This window comes from Schistocerca cancellata, chromosome 1, assembly GCF_023864275.1.
Source record: "Schistocerca cancellata isolate TAMUIC-IGC-003103 chromosome 1, iqSchCanc2.1, whole genome shotgun sequence".
Taxonomy (NCBI): domain Eukaryota; kingdom Metazoa; phylum Arthropoda; class Insecta; order Orthoptera; family Acrididae; genus Schistocerca; species Schistocerca cancellata.
In genome coordinates, this window is record NC_064626.1 from 677243890 (window position 1) to 677271534 (window position 27645).

The 27645-nt window shown below is 41.2% G+C and overlaps 1 protein-coding gene across 2 annotated transcripts in view; it reads right to left on the minus strand.

Annotated features, from left to right (window-relative positions):
* Positions 1-27645, minus strand: part of LOC126184043 (leucine-rich repeat-containing protein 15-like) — a 76783-nt gene that overhangs the window by 37975 nt on the left and 11163 nt on the right. The window contains exons 2-3 of one of the 2 annotated variants that reach the window (XM_049926405.1): positions 16541-16840; positions 10898-11041 (exon numbers count right to left, since the gene is read on the minus strand). In XM_049926405.1, the coding sequence (XP_049782362.1) occupies positions 10898-11041; positions 16541-16780 (384 nt within the window). In that variant the 5' untranslated portion in view covers positions 16781-16840. The remainder of the gene's footprint in view (positions 1-10897; positions 11042-16540; positions 16841-27645) is intronic. The other variant, XM_049926413.1, reaches the window with a different exon arrangement.

Sequence of the window (27645 nt, forward strand, 5' to 3'; positions counted from 1 at the left end):
AATCGCAGGACCTAATGGGTTATCCATTGCTACGCCGTCAAATTGCTCACAAAATTCCTCGTCCCACTGTGAACTGACTAGAAGTACGGCAATGTTATTTCGACCACGCCCTCTTTGCTACAATATATATGTCGCTCTCGGACGTCCGACCAGTCAGTCGGCAAGACGCAGCAGAGGAGCGCCTCTCAAGATGTCCAGCGTAGTCATGGACGAAACGTCAGAAACAGAAGAGTTTCTTAGACCACGACGTCACATCGCGAAAGGTTCAGAAGACTCTACGGGGACTATTTTGCTAGCTAACACCCAAAGATGTTCGGGCTCACATGCGGTTCCTCTTCGCCGAAAAGTCTTGGCTCAAACTCGTCTAGGGGTTGAACCGCACGTGTCGCATTACTGGCCCTAATTTAGACACTTAGCGCCCTTTGCTTAAATTGTCTGGATGATGGCAAGTTTGCGAAATACAAAGTTAAAACGACATATAACAACAGTAATAATAAGATTGGGAACTAAATTAATGACCCATAAATGATGTAGGCCACACAGTTGCGATTTGGTTAGAATAATGTTTATTCAGAAAGGAAACTAATTGCGAAAGTGGTAGTGTTTAGAGTTACTGTTACACTCGAGCGCATATCCATTTGACACAGTTCTATCATTCACAATCTCATCGCGAAATACAAGTTATCTACGCGAAAAGTTAGAGTTCGCACCAGGTGCGTGGCTGCTCACTGCTTAGAGTAGTCCCGTGATACCACAAAACGGGAATTTTTATAAGTCATTTCACTTCCTATCTGTCTAAAGACAAACTATCCGCTTTCGCATCTGCATCCGAACTGTCGCCTTTGGTGTGTCCAGCCGAACTGTCCGCTTTCGCGTCTGTCCCAGCACTCCTCTTCGGTGTCTAGGCCAGAACTGTCCCTCTGCCAGACTCCGTCTGTGTCCCCCTCGTGCTGAAAACCGTCGCTCAACTGTCTAGGGCAGTTCCCTTTCCTGAAGCCGTCCATCTGATTGGATACAGATTATTCTACATTATTCTACATTTTAACATATTTAAATATATAAAGCTTGACCTTTTTCACGTTCTAAATAAAGTAATAATAATATTAGTTGTTAAATTCTTTTACGTAAAGCCAGTGCAATTTCCTTCTTAACTTCGAATGTCACGGCCAGTAGCCTTGCGTGAATGTGCTTTCTGATACATAAATAAAGAACAAAAGTAACTATTATGCACTAAACTTGACGACAAATATCCTGTTACCTAATGATTCAATAAGGTATCATGCTGTCATCGTTTAATGTGTTTTGTGTGGAGGGTATGATGATCTGATGCTTAACTGCAACACTGATAATTTAAATGTACTATATCTTTTAAGCTAATAAAGTTACAGAGTTGATATTTACAACATTTGTCATTCTAATGATGCGCTTCCATATGAAATGTCAATCGTTAAAATCGACCGAATCGTTCAGGTTTTGGCATTCAGACCATTGTTACAAGACTTGTTAATTTCATTTTAACAGTAAATCCTAAAATATTATATATATGATCAATATTCAAGTTTTATGGAATCACCATGGAAATTTATGGACGATGGCAGATTAAAATTACTGTGGCTACATTCCCTGCCACAGAATTAAATAATTTTCATAAATGTTTCCCTTTACAGCCGATCTTAGGTCCGCCATATTTAACACTGCTACGTCTCCTCGGCCACAAACCACTTCTAGTGGGTTTCCCGATAACGTAGGTTCTTGTCTGTCTCACTCGCACACTACAGCGCTTAGGCCTTAATAGACAATTGACGCCTGTGAATCTCAACATCTCGTGCTGAATGTGCCCTTTGTGGCACACAGTCCTCGACGACAAGGTTAGTTTCATAATTCCTGTAGACTGACTCTTTCGGTCATATATTTAAATGAGAGCGCAATGCTCTTTAACTCACAATTCCTCAAAATCAGACATCTGGAATTTTAACGTAACAAGAGTGTACTTTTAATTTGTACTTTAACTTTCTTGTTATGTTTAGAGACTTGTCTTCTATACCGAATTTTTTAAAGCAGAAGAGCATGTTCCGGCCAGCTCAGGTGCATCGGATTTGTGATTGTACGGAAAGCGCACTACTCCGAGAAAAGATACCTTACACAAGACGAGAAATGTATTCAGTTTACCGTAAGTTACTGAAACTGCTTTTTTCCTTGCCGTTAAGGTACAGATAGATCTGTGGAATAAAATAAATTACCTTACGTTTATAGTTATGGAAGCTATGATGGAAACGACTACTATTAAACATAAGAAAAAATTCGGAAAGTTACAAACTAATGTAACAGCTACAAGCAATACGGCGATGTCTGATACTGTTGTTAACAAGTCGGAGGGAGTGTTATGTCAAGACGAGATTTCTGTCCTTGCAAAAGCAGGAAACTAGGCTGTAACACCTAGCAGAGTCCTAGTTGAAGATATTATTTCGTATATAGAAGCAGGTATAAGAAATCTTCCCAAGGAAACTGCAAATGTAATTCGAATCGAAACCACCAGGGTCTTACGCCACAATCAACCTTTAGAAAGTAATTTAACAAGGGGAGAGGAAGGCTCTCACAGATTTAAATACAGATGAAAAGATAGTGGTTGTTCCTGATGCTAAATGGAATGCTATTGTTGTTGTGAATACAGAGGATTATCGAAGCAAAATTTTGAACCTTTTAACCTCAAGAAAGTACAATAAACTTACGAAGGACCCTACAGCCAGCCTACTGAGGAAAATAAATAATGTGATTAAGTCATCTACCCCTAATCAAAAAGAAGATAAAAGAAATTCGTTGAAGAGTGAAGCTGTGTCCTAGACTGTATGGTGCACCCAAAATTCATAAAATAGATTTTCCATCAGTTCTCCCACGTACGAAATAGTGAGACATCTAGCAACTCGTTTACAACCATATATTGGGCAAACTGACTCATATATAAAAGACTCGATTATTTTACTGAAAAACTTTAAGGACTAATTCTGCCTCCTGAAGATATTCTTGTAAGTATTGACATAGTGTCTTTATTCACTATGATTCCAGTTAACGAAGTTATGATTTTCATAACGGAGATTTTTCCAAGAGATTTTACTGATCTTTTTAGACATTGCCTTATTTCAAGTCAGTTCCAGTGGGACTACGAATTTCATGAGGAATTTGGTGGTGTAGCAATGGGTAACCCATTAGGTCCTGCGATCCCTAATTTCTACATGGAGAAATTCGAACAATTTGCTTTGGACGAAGCAAATAAGAAACCATCTCGCTGGTATCGGTTTGTAGATGACACATTTGTGGTTTGGTCGCGTGGAAGAAAGGATTTGGACGAAATCTTCGATCATCTAAATAAAATAGATCCAAAAATCTAATTCACAATTGAAATGGAAAATTAGTTATGAGACGGTCCGATGGAAGTTTGGAACAAAGTTTTTTGAAAAGTAACACATACCGAGAGATATTTGTATAAAAACTACAATCACTATCCACAACAAAGAGAGGTGTCATTAAAAGACTTGTCGATTGAGCCAAGAGGATATGCACATCGGAACACTTGCACCATGAAACAAAACATTTGAAGCAGGCCGTCGAGAAAGAAGGCTACTCAAGGAAAGAGGTAAAGAGAATTTTGCGACCAAGAAATAGAAGACCGAAGGACAAGGATGAACCACAACGACGGAGAAATATAGTGTCTCTCCCAGTATTAAAAAGTAAAGGATCATATCGGTAAGATTTTACCTAAACATGACATAGGACCGGTCTTTAGACCAACAAAGAAAGTAAATCAAGTACTCCGAGCTGTGTAGTATAAACGTCCTCCTCTAAAAATGGTTCAAATGGCTCTGAGCACTATGGGACTTAACATCTGTGGTCATCAGTCCCCTAGAACTTAGAACTACTTAAACCTAACTAACCTAAGGACATCACAAACATCCATGCCCGAGGCATGATTCGAACCTGCGACCGTAGCAGTCGCGCGGTTCCGGACTGAGCGCCTAGAACCGCTAGACCACCGCGGCCGGCCGTCCTCCTCTGTCGAGATGTGGTGTACGTGGAGTATAGTTATATTGCAAATGCCAATAGAGCATAAATACAACGCTAAAAGAGCACAAAAGTCTTTGCCGACTAGGAAAAATAGATAAATCAGCTATAGCAAAGCATGCTCTTCAGTCAGGATACCACGAAGTGAAGTTTTCTGAAACAGAAATTTTATCTACAACGTCAAATTATTATCCACGACTATGTACAGAAGCCATTGCAATTTATAAGCTTCAGGATAATTTTAATAGAAAAGAAGAGGCAATGAAACTTAGCGACATATGGACAGTAGCTCTGCTGAGTCCTAGACAATTTTATCTTTGACGAGACAATCGATAGTTAAGTTTTATCTTTGACAAGGAGTATCTCTGCTGGACCGTGGTCTAGGGGAAGCGTCTTCGATTCATAATCAAAACGTCTTCGGTCCCGGGATCGATCCCCGCCCCTGCCTAAATTTTGATAAATAATCAGCATTGGCGGCCGAAGACTTCCAGCATAAGAAGTCAGCCTCATTCTGCCAACGGTCTTGTCAAAGAGGGCGGAGGAGCGGATAGAGGTTCAGGGCACTCTCTTGTCCTAGGGGTGGGAAATTGCCCCTGGGAAATTGCCCCTGAAGGCGGAAGAATCAGCAATGATCAACGACATGAGGATGCAGAAGACAATGGAAACCACTGCATTAAAGACACGTAACGTGTATACACAGGACATGTGGCCCGAATTTGAAGAAGTGTCACGATGATCTCTCCATTGGGAAAAGATTCCGGAATAGTCCCCCGTTCGGATCTCCGGGAGGGGACTGCCAAGTGGGAGGTTACCATGAGAAAAAGATTGAATAATCAACGAAAGGATAACGTTCTACGAGTCGGTGCGTGGAATGTCAGAAGCTTGAACGTGGTAGGGAAACTAGAAAATCTGAAAAGGGAAATGCAAAGGCTCAATCTAGATATAGTAGGGGTCAGTGAAGTGAAGTGGGAGGAAGACAAGGATTTCTGGTCAGATGAGTATCGGGTAATATCAACAGCAGCAGAAAATGGTATAACAGGTGTAGGATTCGTTATGAATAGGAAGGTAGGGCAGAGGGTGTGTTACTGTGAACAGTTCAGTGACCGGGTTGTTCTAATCAGAATCGACAGCAGACCAACACCGACAACGATAGTTCAGGTATACATGCCGACGTCGCAAGCTGAAGATGAACAGATAGAGAAAGTGTATGAGGATATTGAAAGGGTAGTGCAGTATGTAAAGGGGGACGAAAATCTAATAGTCATGGGCGACTGGAATGCAGTTATAGGGGAAGGAATAGAAGAAAAGGTTACAGGAGAATATGGGCTTGGGACAAGGAATGAAAGAAGAGAAAGACTAATTGAGTTCTGTAACAAGTTTCAGCTAGTAATAGCGAATACCCTGTTTAAGAATCACAAGAGGAGGAGGTATATTTGGAAAAGACCGGGAGATACGGGAAGATTTCAATTAGATTACATCATGGTCAGACAGAGATTTCGAAATCAGATACTGGATTGTAAGGCGTACCCAGGAGCAGATATAGACTCAGATCACAATATAGTAGTGATGAGGAGTAGGCTGAAGTTCAAGACATTACTCAGGAAGAATCAATACGCAAAGAAGTGGGATACGGAAGTACTAAGGAATGACGAGATACGTTTGAAGTTCTCTAACGCAATAGATACAGCAATAAGGTATAGCGCAGTAGGCAGTACAGTTGAAGAGGAATGGACATCTGTAAAAAGGGCCATCACAGAAGGTGGGAAGGAAAACATATGTACAAAGAAGGTAGCTGCGAAGAAACCATGGGTAACAGAAGAAATACTTCAGTTGATTGATGAAAGGAGGAAGTACAGACATGTTCCCGGAAAATCAGACATACAGAAATACAAGTCGCTGAGGAATGAAATAAATAGGAAGTGCAGGGAAGCTAAGACGAAATGGCTCCAGGAAAAATGTGAAGACATCGAAAAAGATATGATTGTCGGAAGGACAGACTCAGCATACAGGAAAGTCAAAACAACCTTTGGTGACATTAAAGGCAACGGTGGTAACATTAAGAGTGCAACGGGAATTCCACTGTTAAATGCACAGGAGAGAGCAGATAGGTGGAAAGAATACATTGAAAGCCTGTATGAAGGCTTTAGATTTAGAAGAGATAGGGGATCCAGTATTAGAATCGGAATATAAAAGAGCTTTGGAGGACTTACGGTCAAATAAGGCAGAAGGGATAGATAACATTCCATCAGAATTTCTAAAATCATTGCAGGAAGTGGCAACAAAACGACTATTCACGTTGGTGTGTAGAATATATGAGTCTGGCGATATACCATCTGACTTTCGGAAAGGCATCATCCACACAATTCCGAAGACGGAAAGAGCTGACAAGTGCGAGAATTATCGCACAATCAGCTTAACAGCTCATGCATCGAAGCTGCTTACAAGAATAATATACAGATGAATAGAAAAGAAAACTGAGAATGCGCTAGGTAACGATCAGTTTGGCTTTAGGAAAAGTAAAGGGACGACAGAGGCAATTCTGAGGTTACGGCTAATAATGGAAGCAAGGCTAAAGAAAAATCAAGACACTTTCATAGGATTTGTCGACCTGGAAAAAGCGTTCGACAATATAAAATGGTGCAAGCTGTTCGAGATTCTGAAAAAAGTAGGGGTAAGCTATAGGGAGAGACGGGTCATGTACAATATGTACAACAACCAAGAGGGAATAATAAGAGTGGACGATCAAGAACGAAGTGCTCGTATTAAGAAGGTTGTAAGACAAGGCTGTAGCCTTTCGCCCCTACTCTTCAATCTGTACATCGAGGAAGCAATGATGGAAATAAAAGAAAGGTTCAGGAGTGGAATTAAAATACAAGGTGAAAGGATATCAATGATACGATTCGCTGATGACATTGCTATCCTGAGTGAAAGTGAAGATGAATTAAATGATCTGCTGAACGGAATGAACAGTCTAATGAGTACACAGTATGGTTTGAGAGTAAATCGGAGAAAGACGAAGGTAATGAGAAGTAGTAGAAATGAGAACAGCGAGAAACTTAACATCAGGATTGATGGTCACGAAGTCAATGAAGTTAAGGAATTCTGCTACCTAGGCAGTAAAATAACCAATGACGGACGGAGCAAGGAGGACATCAAAAGCAGACTCGCTATGGCAAAAAAGGCATTTCTGGCCAAGAGAAGTCTACTAATATCAAATACCGGCCTTAATTTGAGGAAGAAATTTCTGAGGATGTACGTCTGGAGTACAGCATTGTATAGTAGTGAAACATGGACTGTGGGAAAACCGGAACAGAAGAGAATCAAAGCGTTTGAGATGTGCTGCTATAGACGAATGTTGAAAATTAGGTGGACTGATAAGGTAAGGAATGAGGAGATTCTTCACAGAATCGGAGAGGAAAGGAATTTGTGGAAATCACTGATAAGGAGAAGGGACAGGATGATAGGACATGAGGGAATGACTTCCATGGTACTAGAGGGAGCTGTAGAGGGCAAAAACTGTAGAGGAAGACAGAGATTGGAATACGTCAAGCAAATAATTGAGGACGTAGGTTGCAAGTGCTACTCTGAGATGAAGAGGTTAGCACAGGAAAGGAATTCGTGACGGGCCGCGTCAAACCAGTCAGTAGACTGATGACAAAAAAAAAAAAAAAAAAAAAAAAAAAAAAAAAAAAAAAAAAAAAAAAAAAAATCTCTGCTCAGCGCATGTTACTTCAAACACGCCTCCTTTGCTACAGAATATGTGTCGCTCTCGGACTTCCGACCAGTCAGTCGGCAACACTTAGCGGAGTAGCGGCTCTGAAGATGTCCAGCGCAGTCCTGGACGAAACGTCAGGAACAGAAGATTTTCTTAGACCACGACCTCACATCCCGAAAGGTTTACCAGTAGCTACTGAAGGTACAGCCAACCAATGGATACTTTCATATCTAACCAAAAGAATGCAGAAAGTTTTAGTTGGTAATTTAATCAATACAGTGCAGGGACATAATACTGATTGGGAAGAAATAATGTATGTGAAGCTCCAAGGCTCTATCTTAGGAGCTCTATTGTTTCTTATATATGTAAATGATCTGTCTAATTATAACAATGCAGAATTAGTTATTTATTCAGTGTAACTAGTATTGTAATCAGTCTAAGCATACCTACCGAAACAGAAGAAATGATATACAATGTTCTAAAAGTATCATTGTCTGGTTTTCTGCGGATGGTATCACCCTCAGTTTTAAAATGTGCACTCCACTTTCCCTCGAGGGTGCCACAAACATCGCATTTCGCGTTCCCCAGCAGTCTTAGTTTCCATGGAGAGTGGTATAAACTTCCGGGCCGTGCATCATTCGAGGGACCGCCAAAACACCGTAAAAATCCCCATGTTAAATATACTTTTACTGCGTAATTTTCTATGTGACTTATTGACGCATTATCAAAGATTATGATTGTGTCATGCTGATCTGCCATTCTGCCACAATATATTGCTAGCCGATGCGGAGAGTGTTGGATTAGGAAATGTGACGCTAAAAGCAGCAGATGTTTCGTTATTTGGACAGAAAAATAAATATGATGGCAGAATGGGAAATAAAATACAGGTTGGCAATAACAAGAAAAGCATTTCCATGAAAAGAAATTTTTTGCATCGAACATAAATTTAAGTGTTTGGGAGTCTTTTCTGATGTTGAATATTCATATACTTACAGTGTATTCTTGGATACATAAAACTTCTTAGTAGGCAGATGCGCTGCCCAGCCCGGACACTGTGGTCACCGAAACCGAAAAATCGCACGGACTATCCTAGCACGCCTCTCGTAAGATCAAAATTCTCAACTTGTACCACATACTATTCAGGTATTGCCCCTTCTATTGGCCTCTATACTCGCGACATCTCGCATATTCCCTTTAGAGTTAGAAGAGATAACAGTTGCGTTAGAAATGTTGTACTACACACAAACTTTGAAAATTAAGTGGATAAATCAAGTACCTAAAGAGGAGTTACTGAATAGAATTGGGGACATTTGAAATTTATGACACAATTCGCTTGAAGAAATCAATTGATAGGACTGGTCACATCCTGAGGCATCGAGGAATTGTCTGCTTGGTACCGAAGTACGTGAGGAATGATGACCGGAGCCGGTCGAAGTGGCCGAGCAGTTCTAGGCGCTTCAGTCTAGAACCGCGCCACCGCTTTGGCTGCAGGTTCGAATCCTGCCTCGGGCATGGATGTGTGTGATGTCTTTAGGTTAGTTAGGTTTTAGTAGTTCTACGTTCTAGGGGACTGATGACGTCAGATGTTAAGTCCCATAGTGCTCGAAGCCATTTGAAACATTTGATGACCGGAAGAAGAATTTGTGGAGAAGACCTGGGTTTCAGTACACACTGAAGCGCCAAAGAAACTGGTATAGGTTCGCTTATTCAAATACAGAGACATGTATACAGGAAAAATGCAGTGCGGAGGTCCACTACGCCTACATAAGACGACAAGTGTCTGGCGGAGTTGCTAGATGGGTTACTGCTGCTGCAGTGGCAGATTATCAAGATTTAAGTGAGTTTGAACGTGGTGTTACAGTCGGCGCACGAGCAATGGAATACATAGTCTCCCAGGTAGCAATGAAGTGGGATTTTCCCGTACGACCATTTCACGAGTCTACCGTGGATGTCAGGAATCCGATAAACATCAAATCTCCGACATCCCTGCGGCTAGAAAAGGACCAACGACGACTGAAGAGAATCTTTCAACGTGAAAGAATTGCAACGCTTCTGCAAGTTACTGCAGATTTCAATGCTGGACCATCAGCAAGTATCAGCGTGTCAGCTATTCAACGAAACATCATCGATATGGGTTTTCGGAACCGAAGGCCCACTCGTGTACCGTTGATGACTGCACCACAGAAAGCTTTACGCCTCGCCTGCACCAGTTACCACCGACACTGGACTATTGATGACTGGAGACATGTTCCCAGGTCGGACGAGTCTCGCTTCAAATTGCATCGAGCGGATGGACATGTACGGATATGGAGACCACCTCATGGATCCATGGACCCTCCATGTCAGGAGGGGACTCTTGAAGCTGGTGGAGGCACTGTAATGATACGACTTAGGCAGGTGACACGTACGTAAGCATCCTGTATGATTACCTGCATCCATTCACGTCCGTTGTGCATCCGACGGACTTGGGCAATTCCAGCAGGACAATGCGACATCCCACAAGTCCATAACTGCTACAGAGTGGCTGCAGGAACACCCTTCTGAGTTTAAACACTTCCGCAGATCACCAACCTCCCGAGACATGAACATTATCTGGGATGCCTTGCAACGTGCTGTTCAGAAGAGATCTCCCACCCCCTTGTGCTCTTATAGATTTATGGGCAGCCCTGCAGGATTCATGGGGCAATTACCTCCATCACCATTTCAGACATTAGCCGAGACCATGCCACGTCGTGTTGCTTCACTTCTTGCGTGCTCGCGGGGTTCCTACACGATAATGAGCAGGTGTACCAGTTTCTTTCGCCCTTCACTGTAATATGCAGTTTCAAATATATGTAGATTGCAGTAGTTATGCAGAAATGGAGAGTATTGCACAGGACAGACGGAAGATCATAGATAAAAAAAAGAAAAGGCGGTTGATGTATTTTGGTGGTTGCTGATGTTAGCCTATTTTGCATGTATCTTGACTGTGGGAACCAGTATTACATGAAGCGCAATTCCCATCTTTCCGAGTTTACGAATGAGACGTGGCACGGTCGACGTGTCAGGTACGCTGACCACTTGGCGGATTTGGGCGGGCTGCGTAGGGGTTAATGTTTGGGGTCTCACGGACGCCGCTGTACGTACCTGCAGTGAGGTGGCGTTGTGCAACAGCCGGGGCGGCAGGCTGTCCAGGCGGTTGCGGGAGGCCTGCAGGCGGCGCAGGCTGGAGGCGGAGGACAGCAGCCGGTCGGGCAGCCGCCGCAGCGCATTATGGGATACGCTCAGCTCCTGCGGGCATCAGTACACTAACATCACACTCCGGGCCTTATCCCTCCTGAACGGAGTTTACTGGTGGATGGAAGTCCCGGTCGTTAGTCACTTTTCCTGATATGGGCATGACGCTGACACAAAAAGATATTCATATAACTCACAAATTAAAAGATCTGTGGAAAGGCCTTACTAAGTAAAGAAGGGAAGACTGGAATGCGAAAGGAGTACGTGGCCTTCACGAGACAAACAAATATAAAGGTAACATTATGTACACATAAAAGGAAGCGGTAGATGATGAGATAGGAGATATAACCCAACGCAAAGAATTTGACATAGCTCTGAAAGACCTTACATCTACATCTACATCTATATGGATACCCTGGCAGAGGGTTCATCGTACCACCTTCACAATTCTCCGTTATTCCAGTCTCGTGTAGTGCGCGGAAAGAATGAACGCCTATATCTTTCCGTACGAGCTCTGATTTCCCTTATTTTATCTTGGTGATAGTTCCTTCCCATGTAGTTCGGCGTCAACAAAATATTTTTGCATTCGGAGGAGAAAGTTGGTCATTGGAATTTCGTGAGAAGATTCCGTCGCAACGACAAACGCCTTTCTTTTAATTATGTCCATCCCAAATCCTGTATCATTTCTGTGACACACTCATATTTCGCGAATTTCGCTGAACTTCTTTGAACTTTTTCGATGTACTCCGTCAGTCCTATCTGTTAGGGATCCCACACTGCGCTGCAGTATTCTAAAAGAGGACGGACAAGCGTAGTGTAGGCAGTCTCCTTAGTAGGTCTGTTACATTTTCTAAGTGTCCTGGCAATAAAACGCAGTCTTTGGTTAGCCTTCCCCACAACATTTTCTATGTTTTCCTCCCAATTGAAGTTGTTTGTAATTGTAATACCTAGGTATTTAGTTGAATTTACGGCTTTTAGATTAGACTGATTTATCGTGTAACCGAAGTTTAACGAGTTCCTCTTAGCAGTCATGTGGATGACCTCACACTTTTCGTTATTTAGAGTCCGCTGCAACTTTTCGCACCATTCATATATCTTTTATAAATCGTTTTGCAGTTTGTTTTGATCTTCTGATGACTTTATTAGTCGATAAACGACAGCGTCATCTGCAAACAACCGAAGTAGGCCGCTCAGGTTGTCTCCAAAATCGTTTATATAGATAAGGAACAGCAAAGGGCCTATAACACGAACTTGGGGAACGCCAGAAATCGCTTTGTGTAAACAAGGACTTTAGATCAGACGAAGTTCACTGAGAATTAATGTGGTTCTTGGGGGGGGGGGCAGTGACGAATGTAATTATTTCGATTCAAAGAAGGTACACTCTGACAGGCGTGAATATTACCGAAACATCAGTTTAATACGTCTTACAGAAGACTGGAAGTACTTGTAAAAGCCGACCTTCGGTAAGATCGGTCTAAGTTTCAGACAAATGTGAGAACGACCGATACTTTACTGAACCAACAACTTAGATTGATTAAGGACAACGTAATTTTAGCGTTTGTGGATTTAGAGAAAAATTTGACAATGTGACAGGAAGTCACTCTTTGAATATCTAAAGGTAGCAGCGAAGATTCTCTACAACCTGTAAAGAAACCAGACTGCAGTTATGATAAACATTTAACATGAGAGGGAAGCAGTAGTTGAGAAGGAATAAAGGTTGTACCCCATCATCAGCTCTATTTATGCGTAGAATCGACAAACAGTACAGGAAACCGAGGAGAAATTAGGACATGCGATTAAAGTTCAGTAAAACTGTTGTTTTATCACAGACGCGAAAAATTTGGATGACCAGTTCAATGTAATTATATAGTGTCTTGAAAAGAGATTATCAGATGAAAATAATTGTAATGGAAGGTATTCCAATTAAATCAGGAGATACGGGGGCGATTAGATTGGGAATTGAGACAGTAAAAGCAGTAGATGTGTTTTGCTACTCGGGCAGCAAAACCACAGATAATTGTCGAAGTAGAGAGTATATAAAATGCAAACTAGCAATAGCAAGAAAAGCCTTTATGAGTAATAAAAATTTATTAACAACTAATATAATTTAAATGTTAATAAGAATTTCTGAAGTTATTTCTATAGAGTGCAGATTTAAAGAGAAGTGAAAAATTGACGATAGACACTTCAAATAAGAAGAGAGGACATACGTTTGAAATCTGTCGCTACTGAAGAGTGCTCATGGTTAGATCGGGCGATTCGATAATTAATTAGTAGATGTTGAATCGAATTGTGCAGAATAGATATTTGTGGCGTGACTTGGGAACGTCAGGCACCATGGAGTCGTCAGTTACATAAAGGACCAAAGTGCATCGGGTTAAATTTGTAGAGCCACTGCACGGAATGTGAACTGTGGGCAGGTTCAAATTGCTGTAGGTTGCAGCAGTTAAACAAAGATGGTGGAGATTAGCTCAGAAGAGACTAGCACGGGGGGCTGGTCAAACCAGCCTTTTGACTGAAGAGCACAACAACAATAACAACTACGTTACAGATATACCATGACTAGCTAGTTTGAAACGACTGTTCATGTGTCAGAAACAAGCAAGGTGTCTTCTCAGTGGATTGGGATCACATATTTCTATACAATTTAGTATTTGATAAAATACAAGAAAGTACTGGAAGAACATTAGTGTAAAACCTTCGTCTTTTCTGCTGTCATACCCAATGTTTGCTACGATTATTTGATTTTTATCAAGCGAGATGTCGAGGTAGTAAGACATTGGAAGTGTTTATCCATTCAGATTTAGGCTTTTCCTAAATCACTCACGGTGAATACCGGAATGGTTCCTTTCAAAGTAACACACAAAATTTTACTATAGAAATACAGCGACCAGTCACTTCTTTTAATGTATTTTATTTGTGCCAATATGCATTTCGGATTTGCACCCATCTTCAGCTGGCAAATTACATGTATTTTCAGTTTCTACATTGGTACAATATCGACAGCAGTTTGGATGCTGCAGCTGGTCTGTGCAAAAACAACGATTCCAATCATTTACTTCAATTTCGCGAGTTTAAAGTTACGCACTATCATTTGTTCATTTTACTTACATTCTCCTCTCCTTGTTTTTTCTTGGCCTTTCTTCTTTTTTGTAACAGCACAAACACTTTTTGTCACGTATTTTACTCAGGCGCACTGCGATTTCCGCCATGTTGTCGACTGACAGTTTTTTTATTTTTTTAACATACAAGCAGTTTGTCTATGGACAGAGTTATATTTTACGAAAGTTTTGAGGTTCTAGCTAAGTCACTGTTTACTACACATTGACTTGGGTGATAGAAGTATTCTAAGTACGATGTATAGTAAGGTTTTTCTTTTTTTTTTTAGAAAGCAGTAATTCATACATTTTTACAAATAACAATCTGAAATCCAAAACCAACACAGAAAGAAGCAGTTTTTAAACCACCAGTTATATAGATTACATTTAGAGCTTGGTAAACAACTTACTCCCACACAATTCGACCATGCATTAGATTCTGTCGAAATAATAGCTATGAAAGGACAGCATAAGGTCAGATGTAGACATAACAATAAGTTGAAAAAGCTTATGTCACAAATTCCAAAGGTGAACAATAATATAGTAGAAATTCAGTCTGATTCCACTCTTAAGTTACAGAATAAACTTAAAAATATGATGAAAAAAAGTGATTTCCTCTTAAATGCAAAAGATATACATGAATGCACTGTTATGAACCCTTATGCACCACGCCTACGAGCACAACCTAAGACCCATAAAGTCAGCTGTCCCATAGGTCCAATTGTTAGTTCTAGGAGCATCCCAACTTATAAAATCAGCAAGAAACTGAATGAGATCCTTAGCAACTCATTCAAATTCGAAGAGAGATACTCAGTAAAGAACAGTTATGAACTTATTAATTGTCTAAAGGAAATTCAGATTCCTGATACTGCTAGGTTTGCATCATATACGACCAAACAGAGTTACCAAACCGAATATTTCTGAAAAACTTCCACACTCTACTTATCAAACCACTTACTAAGCACAATCAAGAAATAACATAATCTAATATATAAACCCAACAAATGCATGTAATAATATACAACATAAAAATCTTAATTATATCTTTGTTATTTGTAAGTGTATGAATTACTGCTTTGTAAAAAAAAAAAAAACCTTAGTATACATCGTACTTAGAATACTTCTATCACCCACGTCAATGTGTAGTAAACAGTAGCTTAGCTAGAACCTCATAACTTTCGTATAATATAACTCTGTCCATAGATTAACCGCTTGTATGTTTAAAAAAAACTGTCAGTCGACAACATGGCGGATATCGCAGTGCGCCAGTGTAAATTACGTGACAAAAAGTGTTTGTGCTGTTACAAAGAAAGGCCAAGAAGAAACAAGGAGAGGAGAATGTAAGTAAAATGAACAACTGATAGTGAGTAACTTTAAACTCGCGAAATTGAAGTAAATGATTGGAATCGTTGTTTTTGCACAGACCAGCTGCAGCATCCAAACTGCTGTCGATATTGTACCACTGTATAAACTGAAGATACATTTAATTTACCAGCTGAAGATGGGTGCAAACCCGAAATGCATGTTGGCATAAATAAAACGCATTTAAAAAAGCGGCTGGTCGCTGTATTTTTATAGCAAAATATCATTATACGCGACCACGGAGCTCAACAGTCCAAATAAAATGGACAAACTACTATTGACACAAAATTTTCTTACCTAGCCTTCCGCAACACCACTTTCTGCTCAGTGTCAGAGTGGACACATATTTTGCAAAAGTTTATCCATTCAGATTTAGGTTCTTTCTAAGTCACGCATGGCTAATACCGGGATGGTTCCTTCCAACGCGGCGACTAGAACACCACGTTCAAACTCACTTAAATCCTGATAACCTGCCATTGTAGCAGCAGTAACCGATCTACCAACTGCGCCAGACACTTGTTATCATATATAGGCGTTGCCGACCGCAGCGCCGTATTCTACATGTTTACATATATCTGTATTTAAATACGCATGCCTACACCAGTTTCTTTGGCGCTTCCGTGTAAAATAAGAGAAATCAGAGCTCGCATAGAAACATTTAAGTGCTCATTTTTCCTGAGTGCCGTTCGAGAGTGGGACGGTAATAAATAGCTTAAAAGTAGTTTGATGAACCGTCTGACAGGTACTTAGTTGTGAATTGCAGAGTGATCATGTAGATGTATATTTAGATGTAGCTGCAGATGGTATTTATGATGCAATACTAAAGTTAAAAGCTATTGGATTGTCGTCACTGAGAAACAGGTATACATGCTGAAGAACAGTGAAAATGTGCTATAAAATAAATTGTGTGTCCTAGTAAAAAAAATAAGAAAAAACAAATCTCTCGCGAAATTTTTCTTGTAAGTCAACAAGCAATTTTCATGCGCAGCATCAGATGGGTGTCTGGATACGTGCGGTGGGATAGGTGGCAAAAATGAAAGTCGGCAAACTAAAGCACAGTGAGTAGACAGCAGGAAACCAACAAAGTAGTTACCTCGAGGTGCGGACAGTGTAGCAGCCAGTCCTCCGGAATGTCCGTAATAAGGTTCCTGTGGACGAACAGCCCGCGGAAGGAGGGACAGCAGGGCGGCGCCACGCGCAGTTGGTTGGCGGCCAGGACGGCGGCCGCGGCGCCGCTGTGGCACGGGTCCTCCGGAGGCGGCTGCTGCAGGGGCAGGTCCAGCCTCGACGCGCACACTGCTGCCAACAGCCGCAGTAGCACCAACAGCCGCATGCCGGCTTCACGGGGGCATCTACTGGCTCCCCAGGCGGTACAAAGTGGTCGAAACGTTGTCTGAAAGTTACAGAACGCAAATGTTTTCGAACTTTGGGACAAGGGACGTGCAGTAAATTATCATGCAGAGTCCGCCCTGTTGGCCGTGCGTTAGAACGCACGGCTTTCCGGGCGGGAAGAGCGCCTGGTCCCTGGCACGAATCCGCCCGGCGGATTTGTGTCGAGGTCCGGTGAACCGGCCAGTCTGTTTTTAGGCGGTTTTCCATCTGCCTCGGCGAATGCGGGCTGTTTCCCCTTATTCCGCCTCAGTTACACACTATGTCGGCGGTTGCTGCGCAAACAAGTTCTCCATGTACGCGTACACCACCATTACTCTACCGCGCAAACATAGGGGTTACACTCGTCTTGTGTGAGATGTTCCCTGGGGGTTCCACCGGGGGCCGAACCACACAGTAACCCTGGGTTCGGTGTGAGGCGGCGGTGGGGTGAAGTGGACAGCCGTAGTCGTCGTGGGGTTGTACCACTGTGGCTGCGGCTGGGACGGAGCCTCTCCGTCGTTTCTAGGTCCCCGGTTAACATACAATACAGTACAATACAAATTATCATGCTGGACATACAGTGATGTGAGAAAAGTCATGGGATACCCCGTCATGCAGTGACGGACCACCCTTTCCCCGGGGTAATATGGCAGCTCCACAAGGCATGGACAGAATGAGTCGTAGGAAGTCCGCTGCAGAAATAGTGAGTTATGCTGCCCCTACAGCCGCCAATAATTGCGAAAGTATTGCCAGTGCGGAATTTTCTGCACAAACTATCTCGATTACGTCCCATTAAATGTTCTATGCGATTCATATTAAGAGGCCTGGGTTCCAAAATAATCGCCCGAATTGTCCACAATGTTCTTCAGACCAATCGTGGACAGTTCTGGCTCCGTAACATGGCGCATTGTCATCCTTAAAAATAAAGTCCATAACAGCTGCAAACAATTTCCAAGAAGCCGAATATAACCGTTTACAGTCAGTTATCAGTGCAGTCGGATTACAGGACTTAATCCATTCCATGTAAATACAGCCTATACCATTGTGGACCCACCACCAACTTTTGGTCTGCGCCAAACTCGAACACTGCCACTACACTACACTACAGAGAGAGAGAGAGAGAGAGAGAGAGAGAGAGAGAGAGTCCTTAGAAAATGTAGTCCATTAACAAAGGAGGTGGCTTACAAAATACTCGTTCGACCTATACTTGAGTATTGCTCATCAATGTGTGATCCGTACCAGGTCGGGTTGACAGAGGAGATAGAGAAGATCCAAAGAAGAGCGGCGCGTTTCGTCACAGGGTTATTTGGTAAGCGTGATAGCGTTACGGAAATGTTTAGCAAACTCAAGTGGCAGACTCTGCAAGAGAAGTGCTCTGCATCGCGGTGTAGCTTGCTGTCCAGGTTTCGATAGGTTGCGGTTCTGGACGAGGTACCGAATTTATTGCTTCCTCCTACTTATACCTCCCGAGGAGATCACGAATGCAAAATTAGAGAGATTCGAGAGATCACGGAGGTTTTCCGGCAGTCGTTCTTCCCGCGAACCACACGCGACTGGATCAGGAAATGGAGGTAATGCAGTGGTACGTGAAGTGCCCTCCACCACACACCGTTGTGTGGCTTGCGGAGTATAAATGTAGATGTATATGTAGATGTACACTACACTACAAACTGAAATCGGGACTCATCTGAGCAGGCCAAGGATCTCCAGTCGTCTAGGGTCCAACCAATATCGTCACGAACCCAGCACATACGCTGCAGGCGATGTCGTGCTTTTAACAAAGGCACTCTCGTCGGTCATCTGCTGTCATAGCCCATTAAGGCCAAATTTCGCCGCACTGTCCTACAGGATACGTTTGTCGTACGTCCCACATTCATTCACGCGGCTGTTTCATACATTGTTGCCTGTCCGTTAGCACTGACAACTGTATGCAAACGCCGCTGCTCTCGGCCGTCAAATGAAGGTCGTTGGCCACTGCGTTGTCCGTGGTGAGAGGTAATGCCTGAAATACGGTATTCTCGGCACACTCTTAACACTGTGGCTCTCCGAATATTGAATTCCCTAACGATATCCGAGATGTAGTGTCCCATGCGCCTTGCTGCAACTACCATTCCGTGTCCAAATGTCCGTCTCGCGTTCATAAGCACGTCGGAAAACGTTTCACATGTGTCACTCAGAAATGACACTTTCACCAACACACTCCCCTTTTGCATCTTGTGTATGCCATGCCATCTATATGTGCATGCCGCTTTCCTATAACTTTTGCCAGCTCAGTGTAATTCGTTTATAGTGTTAATAATTGAGCTGTTGCCTACAGCATCACATACCAGCTTCATAAACTATAAGTTTAGCTAATAATTTCGTAAATTACCCACAACCTTCCACACAATGAGATTTCGTAACAAAGTAAAACTCCTCTAAACTTTGCAGTCAAGGCCGCAAAGCCCGCATGAATGAATATCTGCACACAGTTCTCGACATAGCTGAGTTTCCGATTGTCGGACCGCGCTGTCACATTTCAGAAGCGGGCTGTTTCGCTTTCTACAGGCTCAATCTAACTTTGCAGGGTTCAGATGTATTTTTTTTTTTTTTTGGCTCCATCTTTTTTCACTCAGACTTCTATATGTACAATTTTCATGTATTTATATTTATTTTTTCTTGTAGATTTTACTTCTGACACTTGTTTATGCTGATTTCTTTTACATGCTACTACTAATTCTGAGTTACAATATATAGCATGTTGATATGCTGCTTTCGCCTATTATGCGTCGCTATCATATTTGTTCGTCCTTATTTGTTTAGCCTTTACCCAGCGCAAGTGACCATGGGAAAAAGATTGAAAAACTAATGATTGGGTAAAATTCCATGATTCGGAGCGTAGAGCGTCTTAAGTCTCACTGTAGTAGGGACTATAGAAAATCTGAAAGCGGAAGTTCAAAGCCTAGTACTATATGTTGTAGGATAAATAAAGTGAAATCGAACAAAGATTCAGATATCTGTTCAGATGGATATAGGGAAATGTCAGCTACATCTGAAAATGCCATATCATCGGTAGAAGTCGTTATGAATAACGAGATAGACCCTTCATGATTAGGATAGTTTTCAACACAATCGAAATCAACAATTATATTTTCCGTATGCAGACCAATGCCACAAGTAGAAACTGATGAGATGGAGAAAATTTACTGAGGAATAGAACGTCTTATACAGTATGTTAATGAGGTGAAAATCATATAAATATATAGAATTGGAATGCTATGCCTGGGACAGACGCGGAGGGCAGAGTTACTGGAGAATATGTGCAATAAAAATCAGAGAGGATAAATGCTCCTTGACATCAGCTAGTAGTAGCAAAACTCATTGCGCAAATCCTCAAGCTTACTAGTACCAAATATAGGCCTTAGCTTGGCGAAATTTCCGAGAACGTGCGCCAGGAACACAGATATGTACAGAAATGGATCATCGGCTGTACGAAAACAGAACAGAATCGAAATGTTTGAGACGTGATGTTGGAAAAGATGTTAAAATTTAAGCGACCTAATTAGATTTAAGGAAATGATGGAAACCACTGATGGTGCTCAGAGGAGCCGTAGAGGACAAAAACTGACGAGAAGAATTAAAGTATACCCAATAAAGAACTGAGGAGTTTTGGTGTAAATGAGGATTACGTAATTGTTATTTTAAAAATTTCTGATTTCCGTCTAAAAGTGTTACGTTTGGCCTACATAATACGTATTCACCTAGAGTTTTCATTCCTTTTCTTAGATTTCCTTACACGTTACCCACTACCTTTCCGACGTAAATGACGATAAGGTGTGACGTAGCAAATGTTTCTTGCGGCAGCCAAATCGGAAGTGGTGAAAAATACCGGATACTTGATTGCGTCTCTTCGGTAGTTTTTTGCGATTTCCTGCAACAGCGACGTGTTTTGCGGATGGGACGATCGCTGTCACAACAAATGGCAGGAGACCCAATGCCTCACGCTCGTTTGCGACATCACATCACACACATTGGGGGTAAAGCAAACATCTTACCTGCTCAAGCTACATTTTTAGGCTTTTAAAATGCGCCCGAGGACGATGCGCTTAGCAGTTATCAACAGCAAGCCACTCATATAATTTTGATAATAATAAAGGCTAAATCTGTGAACAGAAAAATTTCGTTCTATTTTTATTCTAGTGACCTTATTAGGCACGATTGTAGGACACTGGTTGTCCACCACAGAATGAGACTAGGCGTTGGTCTCCAGTACACCGTAAAGGAAACAGAGTATAAATGTTTGCGATTTAGAAGATCAGATTTTACGGAGCTAAATCCTATAGTAAAATATCGATTATAATGGAAGAGAAGGAGGTATACGTGAAGTTAGATCTGCTAGTTATAAGTGAAATAACATAGAAAAACATGAAATCATTTTGCTTTGTCGACTAGATGACAGCAATCTATCAGTTACCGAGGGAAAGGAAGTCAGGCAAACGTGAGTGTGAAATGAGACAAAATGAATATTGAGATGAGCTGTGACCGGATTACTTTCCACGCGTCACAAGCGACGCACAGGTTCAAATCAGATTTCCGGGAAGAAGACTACTAGATTATCTCCTAAATTGTGAAAACCAATATGAAAATTCAATTGAAGATGGGTATGACCATTTAAAGCTGTATTTGCACAATCAGCTACAGCGAAGAGAGCAACCATAATTCACAGACGAAAAAGCTGAACTTGGATTCCGAACTGCTAACAGTATCCAGCAAATAAAGTTTGAAGAGAATTTTTAATGAATTCAAATGACGTGCCACAGAAATTTATTTTCAGTTAAAGACGTGACGAAATGAGTGTCTGATTTTCAGTAAACGTAAGTAATGATCATCGCTATAGGCTACTTAATGTGTAGGGTTTTCTCATGCAAAAGACAAAACTAAAAAAATAATTCAAAAGCAACATGAGGAAATATACACATTACTGGAAAACATGTCTCTTTAAGTTTAAAATATGAAATAAAAACAGAATAAGACATCACATACTAAGGCTAAATACAGCTTTGAGTGATTGGAAAGGCGTTATCATCAAAACCGGTGTTAATTCAGCTAAGTCTCGTATAGTTGGAGTAACATTATTCTGAAAGCTTCTCAGAGAGGTGAAAATTGTTCAGCAATGTCCAAGAGGAAGTTACTCTGCTGCAGTTCTGAAATAGAGCTATTAGAGACTCAGAACGACACTGGTAGTCCAATAGAACTGTAAGAGAATGTGTGATCTGCGAAGGAAAGCGATGTTGTAATCAAAATCTGTGTGACAAACAATTGACTGTTGCAGTTATCACATTAAGAGAGTCGTTTCACGAATAGAAAGTTATTCTGTGGTAATTACAGACGAGTCGAAGGGATATTAAACGTTTACTAGAGCCGCGGTAGCCAATGCTTCCTTATTTCACAAGAATTTCTCATTTCTAAGGTTATTACTCAGAGGAAAATATCAGGTAAGAGAAAATCTCGCTTTATTTGTAGATCATGTTTTGGAACGCTGGAGAGAAGTGGAGTGTCAGAATAATTATTCATAGAAGTTGTAGGTACCAAACGTCTGTATGAAAGGAAACGTGAATTCACGTATAAGAAGTAGATATTAAAAGGCAGTGAGCGATGAAGTAATTGAATTCTATTACTGTTCAATTTCTGCGGAGAGTCGACTACAAAGTAACTGAAAACATGCCATAGAGCAAAATGGTAGGTAAAATGTACATGGAATGTCTCCGACTCCAAGGCTGTTCTGATTGTAATTAAACGATAAGAAGGGAAACGTCCATGTAACTGATAATCTACTTGAGCACAGAGTTCGACTTCAAGGTAAAAAAGGTCATATTAACGAAATTCTCAAATGGAAGTTAATACCATTTTTCTGTCTTGATAGCTTCTTGTTTTATAAACGTGGTTTGGGTAAAAACAGTATCATCGTAATTACATTAAAAGAACGTAGGTGCACAGTATAGCGTTGGGTTTCCCTGTACAACTGTATCAAAGATCACAGCTAACTGTTAGAATAAAGGCAGAGAAGTCTACAGGAGAGAAGCGAAAGAAAGTTGTTACCTGGTGACTAATTTACTGTATAACCTTAAACAGGTACGGAGACCTACGGAACTGGATAATTTACTAATGTAGGAACTGAGAAGAATAAGTGACGGGTAGATGACTAGAAAATTCAATTGAAACTAAGTTCTGAATTTCTCAATTATTTCACGCTTATCACGTGACAGAAAAATTGCTAGTAACCATTTCTTATGTAAGGTATGCGTTACGAGCTTAATTCATTTTATATAAAAATAAGTATTTAAAGTTTTGTAGTAAAATTATACAGGTTACATAAAAAAAACTTGTTGCTACTGTTTGATTCCATATAATCCAAATTCCACAGCATCTCAGAAGCTACTTATCGTCTTGAAGCGCTTAAATGAGCGGAAACTAATAGCACACATTAAATTATAACGGTTTTTGCTGTGATACCAGATGTTACTTTTATTAGAAAAAGTGGAAGGCTAACTCTGTGATCTTCTGACAGTTTTATGACTGAAATAAAACATGATCAGTTGCAGCTATATAAAATAATTGCAGTTATTTATATTAAGCATAACGTCCTCAGTTCCGGTGCTAACCTACGACAGAGACACCGTACTCATCAAAAACATTAAGCAACGACCTTTGCTTTCTAAAAACGCGGAATGCTGTAGAAAGAAATTACACCCAACTTATTGTAATAGAAAAAGATGTAAAGATGGTTTGGCGACGTTCAGACTATTACAAACGCACCATTATCTGCGAATAGACCGGGATGGAGAAAGAAATCATCCGTGACAGCATTCAAAAGTACCATCCCGCCATTGACATGAAATGATTTAGACCTGAAAGATACCATGGTAATCAAAATCTACGTGACCAGACACGAGCCTTGTGTCGTAAATAGTGCGTCACGTCGATCTAATTCTTGTTACAGCTATAAGGTAGGGTTAATGGCTCAGTACTGTTTTATAGGTTAATACAGGAGTTGATTACAGAAATAGGAGTTGTCAAAAATAATCACTTTTCATACATGCAAAGTTACTTTAATATCGTTCTGTTTTCAGTTACATTTTCCTTTGTTTCCTAGAAGTACTTGAAATGATCCTGTGACAAGCTGGTAACGTATATTGTAGTGTAACAAGACTTTTATATAAATTTCAGTCCTAGTTTCAAAGGCCATTTTCTCAGGAAGTCGGTACGGAAAAAAATAATTCACAATAATTTCTCTAATTGCACCTCATCAACGCTGAGATATCATTCTATCAAAAAATAATAAATGAAATGACATTAGAAATGTTTATAAATGCATAATGGTTCCTTGGGATTACTGTTGCTGGATTTAACCACATCCAAGTTCAGTCGGCGTTCTTCCTCTCGCAAGGAGATGAATGTGTTTTCGACTGTTCCTCATCATGACAGGAAAATGAGGCTTTTTGAGATCTAAGGCTTTTGAACTTTTAATCTTGATTCTGTCGTTATAAATCCTCTAAAGGTTAGCTCTTGTGGAAACTTTACTTTGCTTCGGATTGCAATCAAAAGACAACGATCTGCATCTCTGATGCACTTGATAATGTAGCTTCTACAGTATTTGAATAGATATATTTAAACGTCACTATTGACCTATGTTGAACACATGGCATTAAGAAAAAGATCCCGAGTAAATGTAACACATACACTGAGACGACAACAATCATGGGACAGCGATATGCACATATACAAATGGCGGTAGTATCGCGTGTGCAGAAGGTATGAAAGGTCAGTGGATTGGCGGAGTTGTCATTTTTACTCAGATGATTCATGTGAAAAGGTTCGCAACGTGATTATGTCCGCGCGACTGGAAGTAACAGACTTTGAACGCGGAATGGTAGATGGAGCAAGACGCATAGGGCATTCCATTTCGGAAATCGTTAGAGGCTTCAATACTCCGAGATCCACAGCGTCAAGAATATGCCGAGAATACCAGATTTCAGGCATTGCCTCTCACTATGGACAATGCACAGGCGATGGCCTTCATTAAGAGACCGAGAGCAGCGGCGTTTGCGTAGAGTTGTCAGTGCTAACAGACAAGCAACACTGCGTGAAATAACAGGAGAAATCAATGCGAGACGTACGACGAACGTATCGGTTAGGGCAGTGTGGCGAAATTCGGCGTTAATGAGCTATAGCAGCAGAGGATCGACGCGACTGCCTTTATTAACAGTACGACATCGCCTGCAGCACCCCTCCTGGGGTCGTGACCATATCGATTGGACACTAGGTGCCCGGAAAACCGTGGCCTGGTCAGATGAGTCCAGATTTCAGTTGATAATAGCTGTGGTAGGGTTTGGGTCTGGCGCAGACTCCACTGAGCCATGGATCCAAGTTGTCAATAAATCACTGTGCAAGCCAGTGGTGGCTCCATAATGGTGCGGACTGTGTTTACATGGAACGGACTGGGCCCTCTGGTCATCATGAACCGATCATTGACTGGAAATGGTTATGTTCGGCTGCTTCGAGGCGATTTGCTGTCATTCATGGACTTCATGTTCCCAAACAACGATGGAGTTTTTACGGGTGACAGTGCGCCATCTCAATATTTCTGCAGGGGACCACTAACCACTTGTTGCTTCCAAGCCACTTCGAGTTGCTACACTACGCCTGTCAAAAGGAAGTCCAACACGATATTAGGAGGTATCCCACGATTTTTGTCACCTTAGCGTATACGCCCATTTTTATGTTCAATTGAAAAATTCAAATAAATGCCAAAGCGGAACCAGGACGTCGTTTTCTCAAGTTAAAGGGATTTCTCATAAGCAAGTCTGGAGTAATGATCGTTTGAAGTAATGATCTAGAACTTCTTTCATGTTGAATTTCAATTACTAGATTAATTTTCGTGGCGGGTGTTATCGAAAAGCGCAATCCTCGTTTCCTGTCCCTTCCGGCCAACGTGTTTTTACGACCATTGTTATTACACTGTATTACGCAGTTGCAGGTGGTACAACGTTTCTTATAGACACGTCGGACATTTAGGTTTGATACACAAAAAAAATCTGGCAACCGAATTGTTGTAGTGAGGGTCTCCAGATCGGTTACAGAAGACGCAGACTGAAAGAGTAGAAACGTACGAAGATAATTGACTACAACGTGTGACACATTAAACATCGTACAACGGTGTACGTAGGAATTTGTTGCATAGCTATTAAACTGCTTCGGTGCCATCCGAGGACACCAAAGTAGCTGTTTCCAAGAAAGAAGTTCGTCCTTTCTGCCATTGTGGTTTGAAGGATGTGGTAACGCATCCTCTCTACTCGGAAACATCTGTGCGACAAGAGAGATACCAAGAAGAAACCATCTGATGTCTCACGCACAGGAAGTGCAAGAAAGGCGTCTTCTCGGAGAAATACGACGTGTAACTTTCTACACAACTGCTTTCAAAAAGGAAGATTACAGAACATCAGAGGCCGTAAATGGCTTTAACTGATATTCTATGTAGCGCCTCAGGAACAGTCTAATGATTTAAATCGTTAACGATTCTGTGCCTGACCTACAGATTTTAAAACCCTTCTCAGGATTTCTGTCCATAAAACGACATGCTTTAATGTTATGTAGAAACAGGTAGCACAAACGTGTTTAGGGAACAATGAATTTGTTTCTTTCGAAATAGGCACTGGTTCATCAAGTGAATAAGACTGATTCTCCAGTAGTAACAGACAAACATAGATAATCGTTCCACCAAAGATCCGCACAAAGTAACTGAAAGCTGGATGAATGGAAATTGGAGTAATCCGATAAATTACAGACCCATATCGCTAAAGACGATTTGCAATAGGATTTTAGAAAACATAATGTATTTGAATATTGCGAATTAGCCGGCCGAGTTGACCGAGCGGTTCTAGGCGCTACAGTTTCGAACCACGCGACCCTACGTTCGCAGGTTCGAATCCTGCCTCGGGCATGAATGTGTGTGATGTCCTTAGTTAGGTTTAAGTAGTTCTAAGTTCTAGGGGACTGATGGCCTCAGAAGTTAAGTCCCTTAATGCTCAGAGCCATTTGAACCATTTTGAATATTGTGAACTACCTCGGAGGTAACCGTTTACTGAAACGTAGCACGGATTCAGAAAACATCGTTCTTGTGAAACACAACCAGCTCTTTATTCACACGAAGTAATTAGCGTTATCGACACAGGATCTCAGTCTGATTTTCTGTTTCTAGACATCCAGGGGTTTTTTGATACCATTGCTCACAAGAGACTTTTAATCAAATTGCGTGCCTACGTAGTATCGCATCAGTTGTTCGACTGGAATCGTGATTTCCTGTTAGAACGTCCACGGTATGTAGCCGTCGAAGGAAAATTATCGATAAAAACGGAAGCGTTATCGAACGTTCCCTAAGGAAGTGCGATAGGGCCTCTGCTGTTCCTAAACTACATAAAAGATTTAGGGAACAATCTGAGCAGCCCTATTAGACCTTTTTCAGGTGATGCTGTCAGTTACAGTCTAGTCACCATAAAATCAAAACCAAACGTGAAATGATTGATACACAATATGAGTATGGTGCGAAAAGCGGCAATTGTCTCTGAATAAGGAAAAATTTGAGGTCATCCACATGGATACTAAAGGAAATTAATAAAATTTCGGTTACACGACATACAACAGAAATACAGAGGCTGTAACTTCAGCTAAATACATAAGGATTTTAATTACGAGTACCATAAATTGGAACGCTCACATAGACAATAGGGTGGGGACTGGGTTCTGTTGGTATAGCACTTAAAAGATTCAACAGAACTACTAAGGAGACTG